Genomic DNA, 26,313 nt, shown 5'->3' with positions numbered 1-26,313 from the left:
TAGGAAAGTTTTCGTATTCATTAGCATATTATTTTTTCAATAGATACTTTTGGATCGATGTTTGACAACAACCATTTTTTTAACTAATTAAAAGGATCGATCTGGTAGAATTTATTTTATTTCAGCCCACTCACCTCCATTGAGGACTAGAAAGATTGTGGTGTGAAGTAATGGCAGCTTGATGAAGGAAAGTTTTCGTAAATGTTACATATTTAGTGTACATTACAAGAATGTTGTCGTTGATAACGCCTTTTTACGTGAATGAAACAAAATGACTCGTTTATTTCAATAAATGTTTATGTATATGATGAACGATTTCGTTGGTAGCGCGAATTCATTTCGTTTATCTTAGAAAAGTTTTCGTATTTATTAGCCTCTTATTGTTTTCAGTCGATCATTTGGGATCGATGTTTGACAACATCGATTTTTTTTATTTAAAAAAATCGATTTGGCCAAATCGATTTTACTGTGGTACGAAGAAATGGCCTCGTAAATTTTATTTATTTAGTGTACACCGCACGAATGTAATCGTTCATAGCGGCAATATTTTTCGTGAATGAAACGAAATGTTTCGTTTATTTTATTAAACGTTTATGTATATTACAAACGATTTCGGTGGTCGCATTCGATCTTTTAGGATCAATGATTGACAGCACCGATTTTTTTTATTAATTAAAGCGATCAATCTGGTAAAATCGATTCTATTTCAACCTGCTGCATCATTATTGAGGACTGGAAAGATTATGGTGCGAAGAAATGGCCGTTTGATAAACGAAAGTTTTCCTAAATTTTACTTATTTAGTGTACATTGCACGAATGTTGTTGTTGAAAACGACATTATTTTTCGTGAATGAAACGAAATGTTTTGTTTATTTTAATAAACGTTTGTGTATATTACGAACAATCTCGTTGGTCGCACGAATTCATTTCGTTCATCTAAGAGAAGTTTTCGTATTTAATAGCATATTATTTTGAAATTGCTCCGGCAGAGAAAAACACAAACTAATTCATACAATACCAACTAGCAGTTCGCGATGGCTCAACTGAATCCGTACTGCTCCGGATACACGGATACAGCTACTAAATAGTCAGACCGAGACCATCGTTATGATCAACAATTATCTGACGTATAGCAACAATAAGGAATGAAGCTTTTTTGACGTTGACTGTTTGACGAATAATGCTCGTAAATATTATAAAGATATTCGTGTATAACAGCGAACAAATCGTTTGTCGAACGAAGCTGTTTCGCAATAAGCCAACGAAAGTCGTTTCGTGGTTTTCACGAAAAAATAGTAACAAAAAATAAATGTGTTTCAATAGAACTACGAACGATTCATGATATGTACGAAAAATTCGTATATTTTATGAAAATATTCTGTACGAAACTAATGCCTAGAAATTTACGAATATATTCTATCAGTGTATCCACTGCACAAAATGCAACATGCATATCAGTCTGGGAAATTCACGATCACTCTGCTTCACGATGTTGTTAACAAAATTAAGAGAGCCTTCTCGCTCAAGCAATCTAGATAGGGTGTATTCCTAGATATTGGGGATGCTTTTGGTAATGTGTCCTTCCAGTCTATTCTGGACGACGTGCGGTCATGGGATATCTGCATGTATCTCAGGTTGGATAAACGCAATGCTTAGTAACCGCATTCTTTTCTCGTCACTGCGACAGACTGAGATACGGAAGTTGAGTATTTCCGGTTGTCCTCAGGGTGGCGTTCTGTCACCTTTGTTATGTAACTTGGTTGCCGATGGCTTGTTGAAGAAACTCAATAAGCTTGAATTTCCAACCTACGAGTTTGCTGACGATTACCAAATACTAATTACTGGATTTTGCATCGGATCAATCTTTGACTTAATGCAACAAGCATAAAGGGCTGTCGAACAGTGGAAATTATCAGTCGAACAAGTTAAATTATCAGTTAACCCAAGCAAAACTTCAATGGTTCTTTTCACAAAGAAGCGAATAACAACCGGGGTTCGTCCCTTGCAGCTCTTTGATTCTGAGCCACTGTGTGCAGATCAAGTAAAATACGTTGGAGTTATATTGGATTCCAACTGAATTGATTTGCTCACATTGATTTCAGAGTCAAGAAAGCGTGCATGGCCTTCGGGCAGTGCAGACAAACTTTTGGAAAGACCGGGGGTCTCAAACCTAAATACATCTATTGGATTTACACTACAATTGTACGACCAATACTGTCATACGGATGCCTTGTGTGGTGGCAGAGGGGAGAGGTGATGACAATCCAGTCAAAGCTAAACCATCTGCAAAGAATGGCGCTCATGGCGTTGATTGGTGCTTTCACCACAACTCCGACTGCTGCTCTTGAGGCACTTCTAACAATTATACATAGGGGAACATGGGGAGACTTGACCAAGCGCAACATTCTATTTTTGGCTATGGTGTCTTCTATTCGATTCTTAATTTTTTTTCAAAAATTTTTTAATACTTGTTTCGATCCCTTAAGGTAATTTTAAAAGTTTGGAATGAAAAATCCTTTCACTTTACCTGATTAATAAATTTGCATTAAATGATGTAATTTTTTATCAAACTTTGTATGGACATTACTGGACTACTAATTACTATTAATGTACTAATATACCATCTTAATTTTTGTGAAGCAGTGAAATGATTTTACATAAATTGGAACATTGGAATAGTCATTACTAGAAATTGAATAACATTGAACGCAATAATTAATGTTGGGGAGACTTGACCAAGATTTTATGGGGAGACTTGACCAAGTGACAATTAGCTGAAGAAAGATACAAAATTTCTGATATTTATTATGCTTTGGTATCTATTGTTAATGTCAATCACGCTTTAAAAAAATCCCACCTCAAACATAAGTCTTTATATTTTAGTATTAGTAAACAAAGTTAGCAATAGTACGACTGTTTTCGTAATGTGTGAACATGCAATGCAAGCTGTACAGTTAGTCAAAATTTATCAAATTCAACCCTTTTATATTTTTTACTGCTACCCAAAGATCTCGACAATATGGAAAAAATAATTACAGTATGTTTTATGTCATTATTTTTTGTTATGATTTTTCAAAATTCTCTTGGTCAAGTCTCCCCACGGCTTGGTCAAGATTCCCCTCAGTGGGGAGACTTGACCAAAAAAAAAACGGTCTCAGAAAAACTTTTGTAACCTTTCGACAATTAAATTAAAAATTCTGCAAAAAATCATGAAGGCGCACAATAACTTTGCACATTATATCTCAATGACTTTTGAGGGATTGAAGGCTATTTTAGTGATTTAGGCAGTTTTAGCTAAAAACCTGGTCAAGTCTTCCCATGTTCCTCTACACCTCAAACAAGAAGCACTATAATGTGCATACAGTGGCCATGTTGATCTTGCTACCAGTCATACGCGATTGTGGTCACAAATGGTTACATGGGGTGAAAATATTTTTGCTCCCAGCGATATTACACTCACATGTGGTGTTCCTTACAGGACATTCCATGTGAAGATTTTCTGTCGAGAGGAGTGGTTGTCTGGTTATATAGAAAGACAACAACAAACGCAAGTGGTCTGTTACACTGACGGTTATCTGATGGAGGGACGTGCTGGTGTCTACTGTCGTGAAATGAGATTAGAAAAATCTCACTCACTAGGTAGATATTGTACTGTATTGCAAGCAGGAATCTTTGCGATTATGTGCGGGGTACAATTGGCCCTTCAACTGAGTTTTTTCGGCAAAGTTATAAACTTCTGCTCCGATAGTCAGGCTGCAATCATGGCCCTTAGTTCAGAAAAATCTCGGTTTAAGCTAGTGATCGCGTGTCGAACCCAAATCGAAGAACTAAGCATTGTCAACACTATCTACCTTGTCTGGGTGCCCGGACATTCTGGTATTATTGGAAATGAATGGGCTGACGAATTGGCCAGGGCAGGTTCAGCGATTGACTTCGTTGATCCTGAGCCCGCCCTGCCAATTTCGCCAAGTTGGATAAGGGAAAAAATACGGTCCTGGGCTTCGCCCGAGCACCGTAATTATTGGAGAAATCTACAAACGTGCCGCCAAACAAAGGCATTTCTTGAACAACCGTGCCCAGTGATTTCAAAAAATCTCCAACATTTTTCGAAGCTCCACTGCGGCATGCTAACCAGGGCTTCAACCGGCCACTGCAAACTCAAATATCACATGGAAAGTATTCAGCGCGCTGAGTCTTTTTCATGTGATCTTTGTGAATCCGACTACGGAACATCATATCATCTGATATGCACCTATCCAGCAGTAGCGCAATTGCGATTTCGAGTTTTTCGGTCCTTACTTAGACGACACCATGTTTGGACGGCTGAAACTCAGAGACATACTAAAGTATTTTATCCAATGTAGTAAAGAGCTTTAGGCTTACTCGCAGGCGAGTTTACCTACTTGTGAGATTAACTTACCTGATGTTGTTTTTGTTTTTGTGCTGTTATATTTCCCACACCTCCTTCTCCTTTTTGCGCTAAGGAAATGATGAAAACACACGGCAAGGCACAAATCCCCGACTACATACGGGGAACGTGCCATTTAAGCCAATATATTCCTGATTCCTGATATGATTCATGATAGTAACATATTGCTATCAGCTGGGTAATATGAATGGTTTCAACACATTGCTATGTGGATTAAACTCGTGTTTAGTACTTTAGCGTGGAATTCACTTTTCCTATACTATATACAAATAGGACCACGTGCTCTGATACATTTTTCAAAGAGAGATCTTTCGAATGTGCCAAACCCCAGATTTTTCCACAAAATATATATTTGATATTTCAAAATTAAGTCGAATTTTCTGATAATTCTGAAAATTATAGAATCTTTGATTAAATAGTAGTTGGAAAGCAAAAATGAGCACAAATGTATTTTGAAAAAAAAGGAATTTGAAAAGTATTTTTTCGTGAATTTCAAGATACCCCAAACAGTTACTACTAAAAGCTTATAGTCCTAAGTTCATTCTAAAATTCATCGATGCAAATCTAGTCCTAATTATCAGTTTTACTAGTTTTTTTTTAAACAAATATCATCGAAACCAAAAGGTTCAGTACTTTAAACGTAGTTGTTTATTAACAACATGAACATGAAGGTGTTAAAATATTATTAAGAGTGGCACTGCCGCTATACGCCCAATTGTCCCACGTTTGCAAAATTGGCAACTGAGACAAACGCGATTAAGTTTCAGAGCTTGAGCTTGTGCGACCACCCTGGCTGCTACTCCATTATTGATCTGGACTAGCTGAAGTTGCACAGGGAACAAGCAGATAATTATGCTTGGGAGTAACGAAACATTTTTCAATATGCAACTCCTGGTAATCCTAAAGCGTAATTGATCAATACCGGCGCCGGTCAGGCCCGAACGTAGATCGCGGAAGGAAAGGAAATGAACGTTAGTCCGATACTTGCTTTTGCTGGAGGCCGTATATACTACTGCGCACTCCACAACTATCACGGGAGTAGGATATTTGTTAGTATGTATAGAAGTTGGATTCTACTCTTCTTTACCAACGTCAGAGAGGTGACTCCTCTTTCTGGACTAGATATCGATCCATCAACTCATGGACCGGGGACCTACGGTATTACTACCCTTCCGAAGGAAGACGTGACCACAGATTTTTCACCTCAGAGAAGTCTCAACGACTTCGGCTGGGATTGAACCTAGGTCACCTGGAATGAGTGGCGGTTACGCTTACCACTCAACCACCGGCGCCGTCAATGGCAACTGAGAAATACGCGATTGAAGATGAAAATTGTATTAGCAAAAATCCAATTAACGTTAATTTTTACGAAAAATGTTAAGTGGGACTGTTATGGCGAGAAATCGCACAGAAACCGGAAAATTCTACGCATATCAGTCCCATCACGATCTATGCAAACGATGTTCATTACTCATTTTGTTTACAAAAGTGTATGTCGATAGTTTTCTTGTTACTCGCGAGTTCATCAAAATCGGAAATAGGTGCGTTCGCCATGTTATGGAAACGACGACAGTGATGAAGAGCTACAGGATTAATCTCACTGCTGTAATTAATATTACCACGGCCATCTCTTTTTAATGAACCTTTATTTTCCCCCATTCTTCTCAGTGGCCGATATCTAGCGTAATATACTTATTTTTTATTGTAAACTTTTTTGGGCTTTTTGTTAGTGGAACAATTATGCGTAGAATTTCAACAATGGGACAAACAGTCTTGGTATTTTTTCCCGGAGTCGTCGAACAAACTGTATGATTTGGATGTGTTTTTTGAAAAGATATACCATTTATAAGTTTCGATATATTCAATCTCAAACTTTAAAAAGCGTTTTTTCTCGAAATGTGCAAAATGGCGCCTGTCATAAGATAGCACAACAGCGACGACTTATGATCATACAATCAAAGCAATTTAAAACTAATTTTATGAGTTTTAAATAATATTCTGATAACAATAGTGTGGTTTTAAAATCTATCGGAACAAAACATCGAAATTCCGAAATTGAATTGAATCACCAGAGGAATACCGATTTAATATATCTATTGGTGCAAGAAATATTCAGGGGAATACTTAGTTGTTACCAAAGTGTCTTTACTTTTAACCGTATTCAGTATGCATAAACAATAAACACACAACCACACATCCCTAGTAACAATTGTGGTTTTATGATAGTTTTATAGCCGCTGATAAAACTTAGATTGCAACTTGTAGCGTGCTATAAAACTTCAATTGTTACTTGGGATGTGCAATATGCTGTATAAAAATAGAAAAAAAAATGTCATGCAAACATATGACATTGTATTACTTCAATGCTATTAATTTTATGCGTTATGCAATACAATTATTTTTTGATTTGACGAATGATAACTGCAAAGCTGGCACTGGTGTAATAAGTCATTTGTACACACCACATCGGTACGGTATTAATATAAAAAGAAGTTGTTGTAAAACTTGGAGAAATCATTAACTCATAACAGACTTAAGACTTTACCTATAGAAACCAATTTGCCAGAAACGGAATGCTAATGACCTGTCGATAGTAAATGTGTCAATTTATCTTTTGAAATTTATTATCTCAAACAACGCAATAAATATCAGCAAATATTGCAACTCATTGATCTTGTTTCAGGCACTCTGTCAAAGTGGAAAAACCGATGCAGTAGCACAGAGTATGAAGATATATGCAAAGTGATGAAGTTCAATCTCGAAACGGCTCTGGGGTTATGATTGATGCCGCGTTTAAAACAGCAATGCCCGGAAGCCAAGAAACACGTCCTGATATTTAATGTTCACCATGTAGGAGATCTTTGGTTCATAGCCCATGAGCAAGCGCATTTCGAAAGTCATTTGCGACGAAACCAGGTGTATGTATATTAAAGGATCATGAACTATCACCATATGCAAATATGAATTATACATTCAGTAATGAATGTTTCAATGCTTAGCCATGAGCTCTCCAATGCTCAGTGTTTCTAGTGTATATGTTGAAATCGATACTAAATGCCATGCTAGAATATTAACGAAAAGTGAGCGGAAAAAAAGCTATGTGTGAAAAATATTAATAATCCAAATTGATCACGTCTTTTGACAAATAGAATAATGATTTTAATACCAGTAATTACAACCCGGCATAAATTGATCCTCGTACAAGATATTGGATTGGTGGTGTTAATGGTCCTCGTGTAAAGCGTTGGTGTTATTTTTATGAGTTTATAATTGTTCACTGATTGAGTGCGAATAGCCAAGTGCTGGTGAGTGCTGGGCCGTAAAGAGATTACATAAATTTGCATAAGCTGACAACTGCTATTTTTCATCGCTCTGCGTGTGAGACCTGATACTGATCGGGACAGAGTGAAGTGACGATTAAAAGTAGCACCATTTGTTTGTTCGATTTATCAGATGATGGCACGAGCGGCATGATATGCAATCTCTTCGGAAATCTCTACAGCACCCGAGGATGCGAGGATGATTGATGGAACTCGTAATAAATATTTACGCGTAATCAACCTGTAGTATGGCGATTTGACTTCAACGAGACAATGATTGTTCTGGCTATGACGTAAAATGAGAAACCTTCCACTGATCATGTGTATCATACTCATGTTTGTCAAAGTAAGGTAAGTGATGCTTTTATTTAAATGTTTGGGGTGGAATGTTTTTCGGAGAACATTTGGTTTTATAACATTAATCAACTATTTACCTTTCGTATGAGAGGATGTTCGTGTGCTATTGGTTGGGGATCTTCTGCTCGCTAGATGGCGATCGAAACAAATTGTGTTTTACTCCTCTTTCGTTGAAAGTGGCAGCAACGCGCGGCAGGTATTAGCTGTTATATTATAAAAGAAATGTATAGAATTCGCTCAAACTTTCAAGATTTTTTCCAAGGACCGAGTCTTATATACCAATCGACTCAGCTCAACAATTTGGGACAGTAAATGTGTTTTGCCTTTCTCATAAAGAAAGGATATGCAATCACTGAAAACCGACTTTTTAACCGAGGCCCGGAGAGCCGAGCCTCATATACTCAGTTCGTCGAAATTGACAAATGTCTGTATGTGTGTGTATTTTCAAAACTCACTCACTTTTCTCAGAGATGGCTGAACCGAATCGCTCAAACTTGAAATGAAAAGTATAACGCTCCCATAAGCTTCTATTGAATTTTTTGTCGATCGGACTTCCGGTTCCGGAGTTACGGGTTGAAGAGTGCGGTCACCCAGCAAAGTCCCATATAAAATGGTAACACCATGACATCCAAATGGTGTAATACATACCAAAAAGAGTGCAAAATAACTCGGATTTGCGGGTCTAGATCACTAATGATAATTCTAAGCAGCTTTGACCACATTGGCCACTTATGACGGTTCTTGATGCCACCAGGAACTTTCCAAGTTCGTAAGTTAATCTTACACCTTTTTTCTCAGGGAATTCTTGACCGATTTTTATAAACTTGGTTTCAAATGAAAGATACAATACTCCCATGGAATGCTATTGAATTTCATTCGTATCTGAGATTTGGTTCCGGAGTTACAGGTTGTTTATTGCGACCACATTGGAATTTGTTTATATGGTACAATCGTAATACTTCAAAGGTTAAAAATCCATTTCTATATGCAAGTCTAGATAACATCATTTCTATTTACAAGACTAGATCACTGATGGCCAATCAAAGGTTCTTTAAATATATTGTCCACTATGGACAGTTCCGAAATTTTCGGGTTCTGGACGTATTCCAGAATTAGTCACATCGATTACTCGGTGATGACTGAACCGATTTTCATAAACCAAATCTGAAATGGTCGGTATAATATGCGGTTGGGTGTTGCATACTCCATCAGCCCCCTCTCAGCTTCCCCTCACACCATCTCTTTCTACATCAACCCCCCCCCCCCTGCCTCACTCCTTTGACCTACATTCTCTTCATCTGCCATATACATTTTTAGAGAAGTCCCATAGACATATATTATAAGTGAATTTGGAGTCGCTCAGCTCAAATTTGATATCGAAAAGATCAGATCAATTCATCTTATAGTGATAAATTGAATTTATCACACATTTTATGATATAAGTTTTGCCAATAGTTGGTAATGAATACGAATGAGAACATAAATAAACTATCCGACTTCATTATCGTCAATTCGGTTCTTGCGGATTATATTTCACCGTACTTTAGTGAACTGTAACTTTTTTACTGCAAACTTTATATTAGATGAGAGAATCTTTCGACATTCTTGCTATTCTTACTATAACTTTCAGCTATCAACTCGGTATCGTTTGTTGGTTTTAATCGACGATTTTATGAATTGTGTGTTTAGGCTAGCTTCAATTCGGTTCATTTCTTAGCTGTATTTTCGATTTAGGTATAACACTTTTTTACATTTTAACGACATTTAATTGGCTAGAGAGCTAGGAAAGTTATGAAAATTTAGAGCCCTAGTACTCCAGACGCCTTTCTACTACTTATGCGCAAATTAATAAGTATTGATGCCTTGTTAGCTTAGTGTCGACTATCAGAGATAGTACTTCATCAGCTTTTAACTTCGCAAATTCTGTAGCATAAGCACTCAAGTTAACTAGATTTTCATAATAACTTGCATCAACTTTAGACAATTTTAATACAGTGAAGATCCGTTTTTAGTGAGTTTTAGGCTGTTAAAACGGGGATATTGACAAAATCGGGACATATATTTTTCTTTCTTTTTAACAAACCGAAGCTCTTAAAATATTCTTTGGTCCTTAGATATAGCTTCATAACCCTTTCCGATTATTAAGTATAAATTTCGTTTAATAGGGTAGGCAGCGCAAAATTTAATATAAATTAAAATTAGGATTTTTTCATATTAAGGATCTCTAAGATAAGAAAAATGTTCTCAAGAAAAAATTTACTCGAATTCGACTTAATTTTCATATGAGGCTGACAAAATCGTGGGCTGATAGCGGGTCTTCACTATAATCTATGAATCGTAATGTAATGGTACACAGAAAACTTGCATTACCTAGCAGTAGGTAATTTTAAATCTGTGCATCCCACTTCCTCCAACGAAAAACGAAAGAAAGGGAGTCCAAATTTACCAAAAAATAATGAGATATTCCCCAAAGCCGACTAAACTTCATCCCATTAATTTTAGAGTAAAAAAATCATTCCCTCTCTCTCGTTTTCCGGCAGTGAAATAAGGACAGAAAATTAAAATTACTTACAGGTAAGTAATGGATTTTAAGTGTGTACATGACAACAATGTTCCATAAATACCTTCTCGTCTCATTGCAACTGTACTCTCCGCAAAATAGATCTTTGTCACACATGTCCATAGCGAAATAGCCCATTGTTCTTTCAAATTGATGTTCTTTGGGTGTTTCAAGCAATTCGAATAATTAAAAATCATATTCGATTTTGTTCTGTATGCTTTCGTCCATTTCTAGACAGCCAGTTTATAAAAGGGGCAAATGAGTTATTTTAACAATCTTTTCCTAATACACTAGTTTTAACATTATTTATTACTTGTATGGACTTGTCAGCTTTCAGATTCGTCCAAATCTGAAAAAATCAGATCCGTTCAGATTTCGAAATATATATGTTAGTTAATTGTCAGCTAAAATTTTTTGCTGAATTAATACTATCATTGTTAGAAGTACTATTCGAACAGCATCATCTTGAATATAACAAAAGATGCTCACCATGTTCTTGAAAAAATATTTACACAGCTAAACTAAAATGATGAGCAGTCAACCGTTTGGCGAAGCTACAACCTGAACAAAGATTTCACGAACAGTACTACTTTCATTAGTTGATACCTCAAATCAATCGACCTATCAAATACGTCATTACGAAACAAATCTACTCTGCAATACAGATATGAAATTAGTTTGGTTTGGAAATATAAATGATTTTTGACTTTCTTATATACATATTTGGAAATCACTTCAAAAATCGACCAGCCATTTTAGTCCCAGAGGGCCAAGTGTCACATACTATTCGATTCATATCGTCGAGACCGCAAAATGTCTGTGGGTGCATGTGTGTATCAAATAAAACCGCTCAATTTTCTTAGAGATAGCTGAACCGATTTGCACAAACTTAATTTCAACTTAGCAAATTGTTAATTGATTTTCACAAACTTGATTTCAAATGATAAATACAATACACCCATTGACTGCTATTGAATTTCATTCAGATCTGACTTTTGATTCCGGAGTTACTACGGTTACATAGGAATTTAAACCGAACTAAGGTACCGGGCATATTCCAGAATTAAAGTCACATCGGATTCGGTGATGACTGAATACATTTTCACCAACTAGGCCTCTCTCACATCCTCTTTTACAGGTATAATCCCTTTTTCCTCCCACTGCATTCCAAATTATGTTATACGAAGACAACATTTAATTCATGCTGATTTATCCACTTAAATATTATATTTTTTGTTCCAAGGACGTCATCGTCAACATGTTGCTCATCAGGTTCGTGGCACTCGTGCCCTTGTAAATATGTGCAAAGTGTAATAAGAATGTAATAGACATTTTCACAAATATATTGAATATAACTTGCTATTGGATAAATGAGAAAGGCACAATTACACCATTAGGTGGATTAAAACAGGTTTTATAGTAAAGTTTAAAAAGCTTCAAAAACTTGGGCTGTAGTTCACTCACAGACAAACAGACGTAACACTCGAAATTTTACGAACGCTCACATTGGAAAACATATTTTTATAATACGTAAGTCTGCAGGAACCCCACATGCAGTGATGTGGCGCCATGATTCCTGGTTAAAATTTGTTCGCTTGACGTCCAGTCTGTCTGAAAATCAGAATGTTAGATTATTGGGACCCGTTGCTTACCAGATTCAACAATAATCCACGATCCGTTGTCGATTAAAATGTTTCTACAATGCGATTAAGGAGGCGTCTGGTGTAAAGTGCTCTAACCGAAAGTTATTTTGTTTTACGATTTTGAAAGCAAGGCAACAGTCGATCCTATGTGAATTGTTAAGATTTATGACTCTCGATAAAATTGTCTGACACATGAAATTCAATAAGATTTGTAATGCTTAGACTCGTAGTTACTCGATGAACCAAAAAAATCGAAAAAGTTCGAGTTTCGGAAAATGCTTTCATAAAAACCGAAAAATATAATATTTTTCGCTCTTTTTTCTTTAAAATAACAGAAAGAATTTTTTTTTATTCGGTTTTCTGAGGTTCATCGACAGGCTACACATATGGTGTATTTTCCTAGAAAAAATCAATTCAATTCGTTGATTAGTTTTTGAGCTATCGTGTTCGACAATTTGAAAAACACTGCGGGTTTATCTGTTCCGCGTTTACGTAACACTTGCGAAATGATTCTGGTAGAAAATGTATCACTGTGAAGTATTTTTATGTTGCTGTATGATATTCTCAGTTTTCGAGAAGTGTTTATCAGAAGATAAGCAGAAATATGCGAAACAACGTATAATTTGTTTTTTTTTTATTTGAGCTCACGAAATTTTGTGCATTTTAAATTTTTATTTTCACAACCATTTTATGCATTGATTTTAGGTTTCCCATAACTTAATGGAAAAAGGTAAGTTACATTCATTTTACACTGTATCTCCTATGAAATGTGGTTAAATAAGTTCCTGATAATTAACCTGCCCTGCTAACACAAACTTCTATTCCTGAAACATCTATGAAAGTAGTATGGGTTCCCTGCACTTTCGCTAGTAGATGTTGAACTAACAATCCTTCCCTTCCTCGGCGATTGTAAGGACGTGGCCAGGTGTACACTGTGATGCTTGTTCCACTATGAAGAAAAAGTGTTAATCCCAAATATGTTTTTCTTGCGACGCGGTATGGTGGATATTTTGTTAAATATTAGCTGATCACTGTACAGCCACCCACGATTTGTGCAATCGCATATGCTATGCTATGCTATGCTATCGTGTTCGACAATTTGAAAAACACTGTTTCGAGAAAAACGCTGGTAAAAGGTGTACAATATCGCATCACAGATAAACGCTGTAGAAAACGACCCTTCGGGTATTTTCTCTTGGAAATTTGGGTAGATGTAGTTTAGAGTATATTGTTTACACTGTATTTCTATTGTTGCCAGTTTTTCGAAAATGTTTGCCGATAGATAGAAATCTGCGTGTGTTACAGCAAATACGCGCGAGGAACGCACGGCTGTTTAAAACAAAAGAAGTTCAGCGTTGTCACCGAGATTGCAGCAGACTATTCTAGAGGTTTAATATTAACAATTAGGCGGATAAAAAAACAGTCGATTTTTGTTACTCACTACACCAGACCCCCTTAACAAGTTTGGACTAGCTCCTGCAGTGTACAATATTAAATGTCCAGGATATATGGGAAATAAAATATTTAACTAGTGTGATTCTCGTAATTATTAGTGCTAATTTTAAATAGATACAAAGACAAAATTAATCATTTCGTCCCTTTACTATTTCCTTAGTTAAAGTCGATTTTAGAAATCAGAGATGCGATATTTTACACAATTCGGTAGTTCTTTTGAACATGGTGTACTCAGTACACTAGCTCTAGTTCCGGAAGATTAATAAGCGTTAAAATTCATATCATTTATCACTTATCACAAAAAATTGTATTTGTATGGTCAAAAAGATTATCATGAACATTGTTAAGTGATCGCGGTCTGTCTCGGTTTAGGCGTGCATTCCTGTCAATGTCCGTAATAACGGTGCATAAATTCGAATCAATATTCTATCAAAGATGCGATGATGACAATCGTTAGGCAATCACACACGACGAGAAAGTTGCAATATTGCCCATATATGTCAATATGTCAGGCTGAATAGCAGTATTCCTCTGGCATAGCTAAACGATTCAGATTGCACGAAAAAATGTCGTAAAAGGTTTCAATAAACTTCCGATAGCGAGACTTGTTCGTTGGTGCGACTAAAGCTTTTGTCACCACTGTTTAACGAAAACGAAAACAATCTTTTTACAAGCTTGCAACATTTGACAGGTAACTCGCGACGTCGCTGTTTACGATGAGTTTAGCACAAACATTAAGCAGGAATACCAAGATAGGGAAGATGGCATGCACGTATGATCTTTTAAATCTGTTGGTTAAATTTTTTGAACCATTCTTCGAAGTGTTATATCTGTTTGTTTGTGGTCTGTGTGGGACTCACGACTCACTTACTTCTTACTTTTTTTCACCCTTCTTCCTCGCGGAACTACATCAAGGTACTACTTCGTGGGGGAGGCTCGTTGTGTCGTTGCCCCTCTTTCTTCTGCTCTATCTCAGAGCCTCACTTGGTCCATGAAATGGCCCGACCATTGAGCTTTAATTTGACTCTCGACTCTTCTACTGCTTCTTGTTTCCATATATTACGTCGCCATTTACCTCTCGTCTCAGTGAGGTGTTTAGATTCTCAGTTCATGAGCCATTTAGCTCCTGTTTCCGTGAGTCGTACAGCGCCCAGCCTTATCACGATCTACTCGGATAGTCCTCCCGACAACGATACCCACTACCTTCAGCCATTTATCTCCCAGTTTTATCGAGATCTACTCGAATATTGTGCGACGGTGAACTACCCATTCCGACTAAGAGTTCCCTGGCAGCGTAATTTCTTTCGGTACCGATGTCTGTGTCGTGAGCCAATTAGCTCCCATTTTTGTCATGATATAGTCAGATGGCCCACGGCGGTGAATCTTCCTACTATGATTTCCCCGGCGGTAGATTCGTGATGTTCGTTTCCGTGAGCTATTGAGCTCCCCGATTCGTCCCGATCTACTCGATCTAGTCGCCAGCGGTTAACCTAGCTTACTAAACGGTACGTATTCCGATGTCTCTTACATGTTCACACACTCCGGGCAAAGAGTTGACGAAGCATGGCCTAACCGATTGAGGTGCTTTCACAAATGTCTGTGTGTGTATGTCGCAAACTATCTATCGTGTTTCTCAGCAATGGTTGAACCGATCTCATCTAAACCAATTTCAAATAAAAGGCCCAAAACGCATACCTAACGCTAATAATTTGTTTTTTGTTTTGATGATAAGTTTCCCAGATGTGGATAATTGTGTACGTAAAGAAGGTACTATTCGCAGTTTTTTTAGATTATCTGTTAAAATTGACAAAGACAAATGTTTTGCATATCAGCCGAAAGCTTATACGCACACCTTCCCAACGAGCTATAGATTGTTATAATCGGACTGTTATAAAAAGAGATATTTGACCCATAAAACGTTGCACTGGGGTACAAATGTACCCCACGCCATCTTTGGGGCCGTGTGAAGGCGAGAATTAGGCATTTAGCGTCCTAGAACCCTAACCATATTTCAATTTAGAGTTCATAGTAAGAGTAGGAAAAGGTGGTAAAGCCAGTTTGCTTTTGGCCTTCGTGGAAGCAGGAGTCAAAGTTGACGTGGGGTATATTTTTACCCCTATGTACGGTTGCCGTTAGTGTTTCGTTCTGTACCTGGAAATGTGACTCGTGGCAATACCAGTTTAAATACCAGTTGTTTCGCTATGTAAGTACCAATGTTTTACTGGCCAGAATTTTTTTTTTTTCATTTCAAATTTCCACTCCATTTCGTGGTACTTTCCAAAACCCGATTTTTCAACTTTCACTCTTCCAAATAATTGCACTTTTTCCAAAATCTCAAAATTACATATGCCGTTTCTATACCATTCTTTCAACTTTTAGGATCATTTGATTTTTTTCAATTCAGTTGACAATTTATAGTTATAGTGATTTTTGTGAAAATAGTCAAAACTTCATTTTTTTCACTGCTGTTTACAGTTACAGTAGGCAGGCTTTTCTTAGCTGCTTTTACACAATGTTTTCCGTGGTGCAGTGTCTTTTTGTAGAATTCGCACCTTGGAATCTACCATGGGTGCATAACCAGTGTTGTCTGATGAAACGTCCCATTTTCGGTTGATTTGCATAAAAGGTTATGTATGAAGGAGTTGGTTTATACGGAAGTATTCTCACCACAAGAACAACATCAGGGACACGAGGGAAAATGCGATGTTTCAGCTATTATGGAAACCACTTCTCCGTGTCTTGACGATTAATCACGATGTCAGGGATGTGTGAAGATAATTCATGTAAGCGCATCTCTCTAGAGCTTTTATGTATATATACGGGGATGATGTTGTTAACGTTGATGTGCTACACGTTGTTCCGCGAAACAAACGACTGTGCATTTTGTGCTTGATATGGTGCATTGGTAGGGCGGTATCTTATCCCGGATTGAGCACAATCTGCATGTTTAGTAATTGTTTCACTTCCCGAGTAGCTGGTTTTACATGACATTTCCAAAAATCAATAGCAACACAATACGTCTGCTGTCATTTTTGCCGTGTATCTGTAGCGGAACAATTTTTAGCTTCTACTCTGGGCGAGATGAGAAGGTAGACTGATCTCAATTAACCGTTGATTAAAATGGATAATTTTTGTATTTCTATAGCACGTTCAAAAAATTTTTCCTCTACAAATGCATTGTGTTTAGATAGAACAGTGATTGTGTGCCTCGCCAAAGGTGCGTGTGATGTTTATAAGAACCCAATTATAATGTGCAAAATAAAGAAAGTTCAGTTCAGCCAACAGCAGCAGTACTCGGTTGCCCGCTGTATTTGCATTTGTTTAATTTGCGTCTGATTACTGCGTTCTGTGTCTTAAAATTGTTGTCGGGCCACACATATTCTCACAGCATATAAAAACCGATTGATTGATTTAATAATTTTAAACGAGAATTTCTAACTGCATCTGCTACCTTCTCATTTTGCTTACAACAAAAGCTAAAAACTACTCCACCGCTTCAAGTAAATAAATCAATCCGTGTGTCGCTTTGTCTGCACAGTAGAAGCAAAATATTGTGTTCCAATCCAACCCACTATGCCGAAAAAATGATTGACGATTATAAGCAGATTATAAGGCCTTTTGTGGTCAAACTGTATTCCCGTTACTTTTCAAGACGTTCCTTAAGATCTATTGTTAAAAGTACAAATACACCCTACAATTTCACCATGTTAGACATAGCGATTATATTTCATATATTTTCTGATTATATTTCAGAACATCAATCAAGCAGAAGCGTTTGTTTCGCGAAACGAAATATATCATTGGATGTGGCAACATGAAGTCAGTACCTCTGTATATATAAGTGATGACACAAACGATATACGAATTCACGAGTTAGCACCGTGCACCTCTAATTATGTTGTTAATCGTTATGTTAACCCAAATACCCGTAAATTGAAAAACTCGTACCTACGGCAATTTTACTCGATTTCGATACCACGGAATAAGAAGCTGTGCAAATTCACCTGTCTGGCACGCTATCTGTGGACGTGGCAATATGAGTCAACCGGAGACTAATAGAAACCACGGACTCTCGAGTTTCTCATGGCTGAAGAGGCACTAACTCATGCTAAACTAGAGGGCTTAGGATTAAAAGGGCCTGGCAGTAATACAAGCCTTGGGGCCCGTTGCGGCTCTCGACGGCCCTGCCCATAAGTTAGCAAATGTGCAGCTCTCACATTTGCGAATAACTTATCTATAGACCAAATATCTTTCTTGAATACTTTAAAAGTTAAGGCATGTTGTTTGTGAATTACCTTTTGCCGCCTATTTATTATTCAATGCAGAAATGAATCGTTTAAATAAGCCGAATTTTATTTCGATAAAACGGAAAAGGTTGATATAAGGGCATTTTGCATATTCATTTTTACATTTATCATAAAAGAAATGTATAGAATTCACTCAAACTTTCAAATTTTTTTCCTAGGCCCAGAGGGCCGAGTCTTATATACCAATCGACTCAGCTCGACAATTTGGGACAATGTCTGTGTGTGTAATGAACAAACTCTCATTCGTGTTTCTCATCAACGGCTAAACCGATGATATCCAAACCAATCACCCAGACAGAACGTTATTAATTTGTTTTTGACTCTGATGTTTAGTTCCTAGGATATGGATGTTTGAATGTCTAAAAAAAGGCACTTTTTAAAATTACAGTCGAAATTGACAACATAGATGAACACTTTTTATATCTTTAGATAGCTTATACGAATACCTTTTGGACAAGTTATAGTTTGTTGAACTCGGACTATTAGCGAAAGAGATATTTAACATTAAATACGGATGACGGATTCTTGCCGCTTCCTAATATCTAAAAATAAGACCAAAACATGAAATTGATTATTACCGCCAAAAGGGCTAAGCTGAGGTCAATAGCACCTTCGGAGAAGTAATTGGACTTAATATGGACTTATGTTTTCACTGATTAATCCCCCTATAAGCGAGATATTTTCATAATTTGCTTGTAAGTGATTATATTGAGATGATGTCTTCTGCAAATTTATAGCTCTTTATTTTACTGAAGACACCAAGTGTGTGTCTTGTATGCTTCAAAAGTTATAGCATATTATTTATTTTTCAATATAGCAATGACCCGTTTTAATATATCAGCCGAATTTTATTTCGAGTTTTTCTTAATCACTTATCAATGCGCAATCTTTCATTTGCCAGTACCTTCATACCGTTAATTTTCTAACTTATGACCCTTTGATCGATCTAAAATATATTTCGGAAAACGAGAAGCGAAATAAATGATTTCAAGTAAGTGGAAACAAAGTCATTATAAACTCGCCCACAAGAAATTTCTTCGAATACTGTCTACTTGAGGATTATAGGATTATTTTGAGGATATCTTTTTTCTACTGCATCGATCTACACTAACTACACCATTTTTGGTAATCTGTTAAAATAATAATTTCACGGTTTCTTTCAAAATTTGGCGAACCTTTTCCCATTCGTTTATTTGTTTAGGTAGGGTGGATGTACCAATAGTTGCATACTTAAGGAAATCTTTTGCTAAAAAATCGATAATCCCTACTTCATTGGAAAAATATAAAGATTGTTCAATAACCAATTTATGCAGTTAAAACCGCTTTTACCACTATAGGAACACATGTACCAACAGTGGTGCCTTCGCTAATTTCGGGTCCTATTGTTGCAAATCCAATTGATTTCTTATGGGACTTGCAACTATAGGTACACTATATCAACTATAGGTGCAAGGGAGCTCGAAATTCAAAGAACATCATTTTTTTTTCAATAGTTATTTGAGCAAATTTCAAGGATAACAGTTTTATTGTCGCATAATTTTAGTGCGATAAATCGATAAAAAAAATATTTGTTGATGGTTGGTACCTTAGTTAGGCGTATAACCCACTACTGCAACTATTGGTACACCTCAACTATAGGAGCACCCACCCTAGTTTATGTTAAAAATATCCTAAATTAATAAGTACAATTAAGGAGATGGACTGCTTTGCGAGACAAAAAAGAGACATGTTTTCGTAATTTTTTGAAAGGGAAAGAAACGTACTAACTTCTTGTATACTCGTATACACATTTGGGAAGCTAAACTAAGAATTTTCCTTGACAAACTTCACAATATGGGGAGTAAAGGAATATTTCGTTAATAGAAAAGTGCAGTTGGTAGTTGTAATTGAAATCAATGAAACAACGAAATTGAGCATGAGCATGAGCATGATGACCGTACAATTCGTAGTTGCTACTCCGTGATTGACCAGAACAAGCGAAATTGCACAAAGAACCAACGAATGGAGCCTGGGAGTAGCTTCCCATCCTCAGTGTGCACGTTTCGAGAGTTTCAAATTTTGAAGTGTCAATAACGGCGCCGGCCACGTCCTTACAGTCATCGGGGAAGGAAGGAAATGTTAGTGTGATAACCGTTGTTATGGAGACCGTATATACCTCTGCATCTCCACGGTTACCACGGAAAGGAGGTTTTGTTAGTGGGATGGGATACATAGTTACATAAATCTGGATTAACCTTGGTATGTGATACAATCTATGCGACTCTCAGAAGCGTTATAAGTTAATAATTGCTCTGGGCAGCCGGCTGCCGAGAATTTCAAGAAGATTTATCGTTTGTTGTATTAATTTGGGAATTCTAGGCTTAAAGATATGCAACTTAAACTCCGGACAGCCGGCCATCGGGAGTATTGCTTTTCTTTGATTGAACAAATATTTTTATAAGACAAGGGAACTTTCAAGTTTCTTTACTCCGACGAAGATCGAAAATCTTAGAACAATAACATAGAATATGATACGATTGTCTTAACTCTCCGGAGATACCCGTCGTAATGGAAAAGTTGTTACTTGACTGAATATTACTATCTTACTATCTTAGTATAATTATCGAGGTTAAATCGCGATATAAGCATATATACTTTCTTTATACAGTCATGAGGAACAAGCCGGCTTTTGTAACTATTATTCACGCGCGATGTTATGCTATCTCACGATGAATTCGCGCTGGGGTATGGTAATGTTTGTTTTTATTTTTCATGGTTCATCCCAAATGAAAACCCTAATTTTAAGTATTGAAAGGTACCTTGAAAGGGGGCCGAGAAGTCGCCGCTGGGGGTCCGCGAAGCAAAATATCCCCTCCGAGCGGATATAAAAAATCAAGTCTTGCTTCCCAACAGACTGAAAATTATATATTGACAGCAATGTTTAACCGTGGGGGTCCACAACATCGCAGGGTGATTTCTAAGGGGCCCGAGGCACGAAAATGCTTCAGAACCGCTGATATAGACCGATGCAGAGAATCCCTTCTCAATCCAATATTCCCAACGTTACTCTCAATGGAAGCAAACTATATCCCATCGACTTACAAAATTTTGGACTCTTTATACAGACCCGCGAATCGTAAAAAACGCAACCAAAAAGGAAAAAACCTGTTTTAATCCACCTAGAGGTGCAATTGTGCCTTTCTCATTTCTCCAAACTATGATTTAATAGCTGGTTCGTACAATATAACATGTCTTTCATTCTTATTACACTTGGTAAGTATATATAAGAGCACCTTTTTGCATTCATCGCGGTATCGGTTTGAATCGGAGTTTTCTATGTGATCGACCTCCACAACCCGTAACTCCGGTGCTGGAAGTCGGATGGAGATGGAATTTAATATCAGTTTCTGGGGACGCAACACCTTTCATTTGAGACTAAGTTGAGCAAATCTAGCCATTTTCGAGAAACCAATATAACCGTTATTCTGACTTTGGATGCTTCCGGATCCGTCGATGGTGGCCAGTGTGGCCAAAGAGACTTTGAATGACTGTTGGGGACCTAGATCTACAAATTCGACAGTTGTGTTTACATTTTGGAAAAAAAATCACCTTTTTACATTAATCGCAGAATTCGTTAGAATCGGGATTTGCTGCGTGATCGTACGTATCACCCTGTAATTCAGGAACCAGAACTCGGATCCACACAAAATTCAACAGCAGCTGATGGACCTTTCATTTAAAATTAAGTTTGTCAAAATCGGTTCTGAAAATTCCGAGAAACCGATTTGGAAAAATCAACAAATTTTGTTTTGTAACCATACTCTTCAACTCGTAATTCGGAACAAGATGTCGGTTGAAAATGAAATTCAATAGCAACCTATGGGAATATTATACCTTTCATTTGAATCTTAGTTTGTAAAAATCGGTTCAGCCATCTCCGAGTAACCGATGTCCGCACATACACAAATCCGCACATACACACACATTCATACACACATACACATACACACATACATACATACACACATACATACACACAGATATTTTGCGATCTCGGCGAACTGAGTCGAATGTTATATGAGACTCGGCCCTCCGGGCCTCGGTTAGAAAGTCGGTTTTTGGAGCAATTGCATAACCTTTCTATATAAGAAAGGCAAAAGAATAATATTTAATTAGCTTAATAAGCATGAGTTCAATGTTATCATGTGATTATAATTTGCAAAGGTTGGTGGAATGCGTTTGAACGTGTAGGGAATGGGGGTTTAGTAGAGTGGGTGTGGAGGATGCGTCAGAAATCCTTCATCTTATTTCGGTATACGGAGTGGATGAAGGAAATCTGGGCGTGAGGGTGATCCAAGAAGAGGGGAGTGATGAAGGAGGGAGGTGTAAGGGCAAGGTGGGGAGGGGGGAAGGGGCGGCTACGCAATACTCAACTGCATATTTTGCCTTCCATTTGAGACTTGGTTTGAGAAAATCGGTTCAGTCATCACCGATGAACCGATGTGACTTTAATTGTGGAATATGCCCGGAATTCCGGACTTCCGGAATCGTCGATAGTGGACAATATATTCAAAGAATGTTTGATTGGCAATCAGTGATCTAGATCTACGATTAGAAGTAATTTGGTGACCATTTCAATAGTTTTTAGCCTCTGAGGTATTACGATTGTACCGATTTATATGGGAAATTCCAGTGTATCCTTACTAACACCCCTGTAACTCCGGAAGCAAGAGTCAGAAGCGAATAAAATTCAGCAGCAGTCAATGGCGTTACTGTATCTTTCATTTGAAATTAAGTTCGTAAAAATCGGTAGAGAATTCGTTGTGGAATGGGTGTGATATTAGCTTAGGAACTTGGCGGGTTCCCCGAGGGCGTCATGAACCGTCATAGGTGGCCAATGTGGTCAAAGCTGCTTTGATTGATCATTAGTGATCCAGACCCGCAAACTAGAGTAATGTTACATCAATTTTAATATGTTTTACATCATTTGAACATTATGGTGGTACCAGTTTATATGGGAATTTGCTGTGTGACCGCACTCTTCAACCCGTAACTCCGGAACCGGAAGTCGGATCAACTAAAAATTCAATAGCAGCTTATGGGAGCGTTATACCTTTCAGATGAAACTAAGTTTGCGAAAATCGGTTCAGCCATCTCTGAGAAAATTGTGTGAGTTTAAATGACACACACACACACACATACATACAAACACACAGACATTTGCCGATCTCGGCGAACTGAATCGAATGGTGTATGATACTCGGCCCTCCGGGCCTCGGTTAAAAAGTCGATTTTTACAGTGATTGCATAGCCTTTCTTTATATGAGAAAGGCAAAAAACGTTTTGACAGTCTTTCTGGACGTAATCCCCGACACTTCGCAAGACCGGGCGCAAAGAGTCTATAGAAAATCATATCCGCAGAAAACCGTTAACAAGAAAATACATAGGTAATACATGTAGTAATGGATTTTTACACGATTCACGCAGATAATCTATTAATCATTATAACAATAAAAAAATCAATAATCGGCTGTCAGTTTTCCGAATATCCAACTCAACCAACTAATATCCGTTAAGCACCTCAAAATACCACAAAGAGGCCACCATCCAAGTTTGAAAATCGCGGAACAAAACGGGAAGACTCTCCAAAAACACCAAGCCACTCATACCTGTACGCAGTAATCGGTTGTTACGGTCTACTAATCGAATACACCAATCGGGCTCTCGAAAATCACTCGACCAGCAGATAACAATTTGTCAAAATCGGACATCACTAAATCCAAGAATTTCGTACAACGTTTATGTCTACTTTCACCCGCGGAACACCCAACACAACACCAGACCAGATGACTTGCAAGCCATCAAAAATCTCGACTCTCCCATGTCGCTTTCGCCCCTGACAGTGCACTACACCGGGTAGCCGGTGTTTTAGCTTCCGATGGCCCTACATTTTCTGACAAAGTGAAGTTCAGGAATGTTGAGATTTTTATCACTGTTTAGGAAAGCAAAAGTATCATAAAGCTAGTGTCAGGCCTTCATGAGACCTTAAGAAGTCACTTTTGGAGATATTCGTTAATGTAGATTTGTCGGTAGACGGTTCCAGATTTAATTAAAAAAAAAACTAATTTAACACATCTACAGATCGCTTGCAACATAAAAAACTTTTTGTGCAATTTAACAGCTCCATCTAAGGCCAATTCAATAAATTTCCTACATGAAAGTTTACTTTTGTTAAAAAACGGTTTTTAAACCAAAGCTGGAAGTTAAACCTTGGCGTGGAAGAGCCGGTATATTAATATATGCTATTACTTAGTGTAGAATTAGATTTTGCCCTTTACGGCTATTATACAACCGCCAGAAGAAACTTAAAACGTTGGTACACAATCGAGAATAGCGAATCAGAGAAGCTGACTATATATCAGTGATTTACTAAATACAGAATGGATAATGGTTATGATGTAAAACCTTAAGGTTTTACATCATAACCATTATCCATTCTGTATTTAGTAAATCACTGATATATAGTCAGCTTCTCTGATTCGCTATTCTCGATTGTGTACCAACGTTTTAAGTTTCTTCTGGCGGTTGTATAATAGCCGTAAAGGGCAAAATCTAATTCTACACTAAGTAATAGCATATATTAATATACCGGCTCTTCCACGCCAAGGTTTAACTTCCAGCTTTGGTTTAAAAACCGTTTTTTAACAAAAGTAAACTTTCATGTAGGAAATTTATTGAATTGGCCTTAGATGGAGCTGTTAAATTGCACAAAAAGTTTTGTTAAGTCTTAGGTCTTAGGTGTTAAGTCTTAGGTACGGAGCAATACCTCGACCTAGGAACTCCTTAAGTCTTCGGTACGGAGCAATACCTCGACCTAGGAACTCCTAGCACGTTGTTAGTCGCCTCTTACGACATGGGAGCAGTCCCCAGAGGTTCTATTCTTGGCTGAAATAGTGCAAAAAGATTTCAGCCCGCCGGACACCACACGGCTTATAATCAATGAAACAACGAAATTTCCAATTAACATAAGTATACCTTCAGTTTGATTTTACCCATTTTTCCGCCGCTTTCTAGAAATTACATTTTATTCACATGAATTTTTGATACTAACGTGCCACAGAAATGGTTAAAATGTTTGTTAGAATCTTAAAATATCTACATATATTGTTGTAATATATCGCTTCGCTTTATCTATCGCCATAAGTAAAAAAAACTTTTTTTGGTCTTGTATAGCAGGTCACCTCGTTAAGGGTTCATATATGTAACGGATCGACAAACACCACGGTAGAGCACGAAAACATAGGCATATTTAAGAAATTTTACTTGTTACAATTTAAAGATGAATCGAGATCCCGTAAACTGCGATTTAGTTTTGATGTACAAAAACTAAAAGTGTCAAGTGTTTTCAACACCAGATTGCGGCTGGACATTTTCCCACAGACTAGTTATTTTGGAAAAGGTCCACGGCCGAAAATCTATCTTCCGTAATTTTGGACCTAGAGCCAAGAACAAAAGTTTTTTCGATTCCTTAGAACGATAGAAAGCGACGATATTTTGTTTTTTTTTTGCGAAATGGCACCCTTTTGAATAGAAATACGCTGAACATATCATAAAAGTCGTAACAAAATTGCTTATTTCTTGAGCGTTTTTTCAAAAAGACATATCTGCAATGAGTTACTCTCTTTGTTTACTTTCTCTTTCAATTTTTACGGCGTCACTTTAACACTTTTCACTTATTTTACAGTACAGATCGAAAAACGGTAGTTTTAACTAGCATATTATGCAAAGAGTTGAGGGATAAATGTTAAAGTAACCGAATTATTAACAGAAGAGAAAGTAAACAAAGAGAGTAACTTATTGCAGATATGTCTTTTTGAAAAAACGCTCAAGATTTAATTAAAGTGCAATAAAAAATTGAAATCCTGTGTACGTCGCTGGAGAAAGCAATTTCGAATACTCTGTGAAAATTTCAGAGCGATAAACGAATACTTGTTATTTTAGGCCACCGCAAAAAATGTGGTGTAGATAAAAACGCTAGAGATAGTCGGGTTCGGGTTTTTGGACCCAAAATCTGGACCCGACCCGAACCCGACGGGTTTCAGGTCAGGTTCGGGTTCTATAAATTTAAACTTCTCGGGTTCGCGTCGAGTTCCGGGTTTTCAAATTTGAAATTCTCGGGCTCGGGTCGGGTGCGAGTTTTTGAAATTTCTTTCTTTAACTTTCGGGTTTTGGTTTTCAAATTTGGAACTGACGGGTTCGGGTT

General features: G+C 37.3%; 1 protein-coding gene across 1 annotated transcript in view; it reads left to right on the top strand.

Annotated features, from left to right (window-relative positions):
* The window catches only part of LOC131682751 (protein Wnt-2), an 82,590-nt gene that overhangs the window by 16,068 nt on the left and 40,209 nt on the right, over positions 1 to 26,313 (top strand). Inside the window, exon 2 of the mRNA XM_058964469.1 lies at positions 7,113 to 8,100. Coding sequence (XP_058820452.1) covers positions 8,048 to 8,100 — 53 coding nt within the window. The 5' untranslated portion in view covers positions 7,113 to 8,047. The remainder of the gene's footprint in view (positions 1 to 7,112; positions 8,101 to 26,313) is intronic.

This window comes from Topomyia yanbarensis, chromosome 2, assembly GCF_030247195.1.
Source record: "Topomyia yanbarensis strain Yona2022 chromosome 2, ASM3024719v1, whole genome shotgun sequence".
NCBI lineage: Eukaryota > Metazoa > Arthropoda > Insecta > Diptera > Culicidae > Topomyia > Topomyia yanbarensis.
The sequence above is the reverse complement of the archived record's forward strand: the minus strand, read 5'-3'. Positions and strand labels throughout refer to the sequence as shown.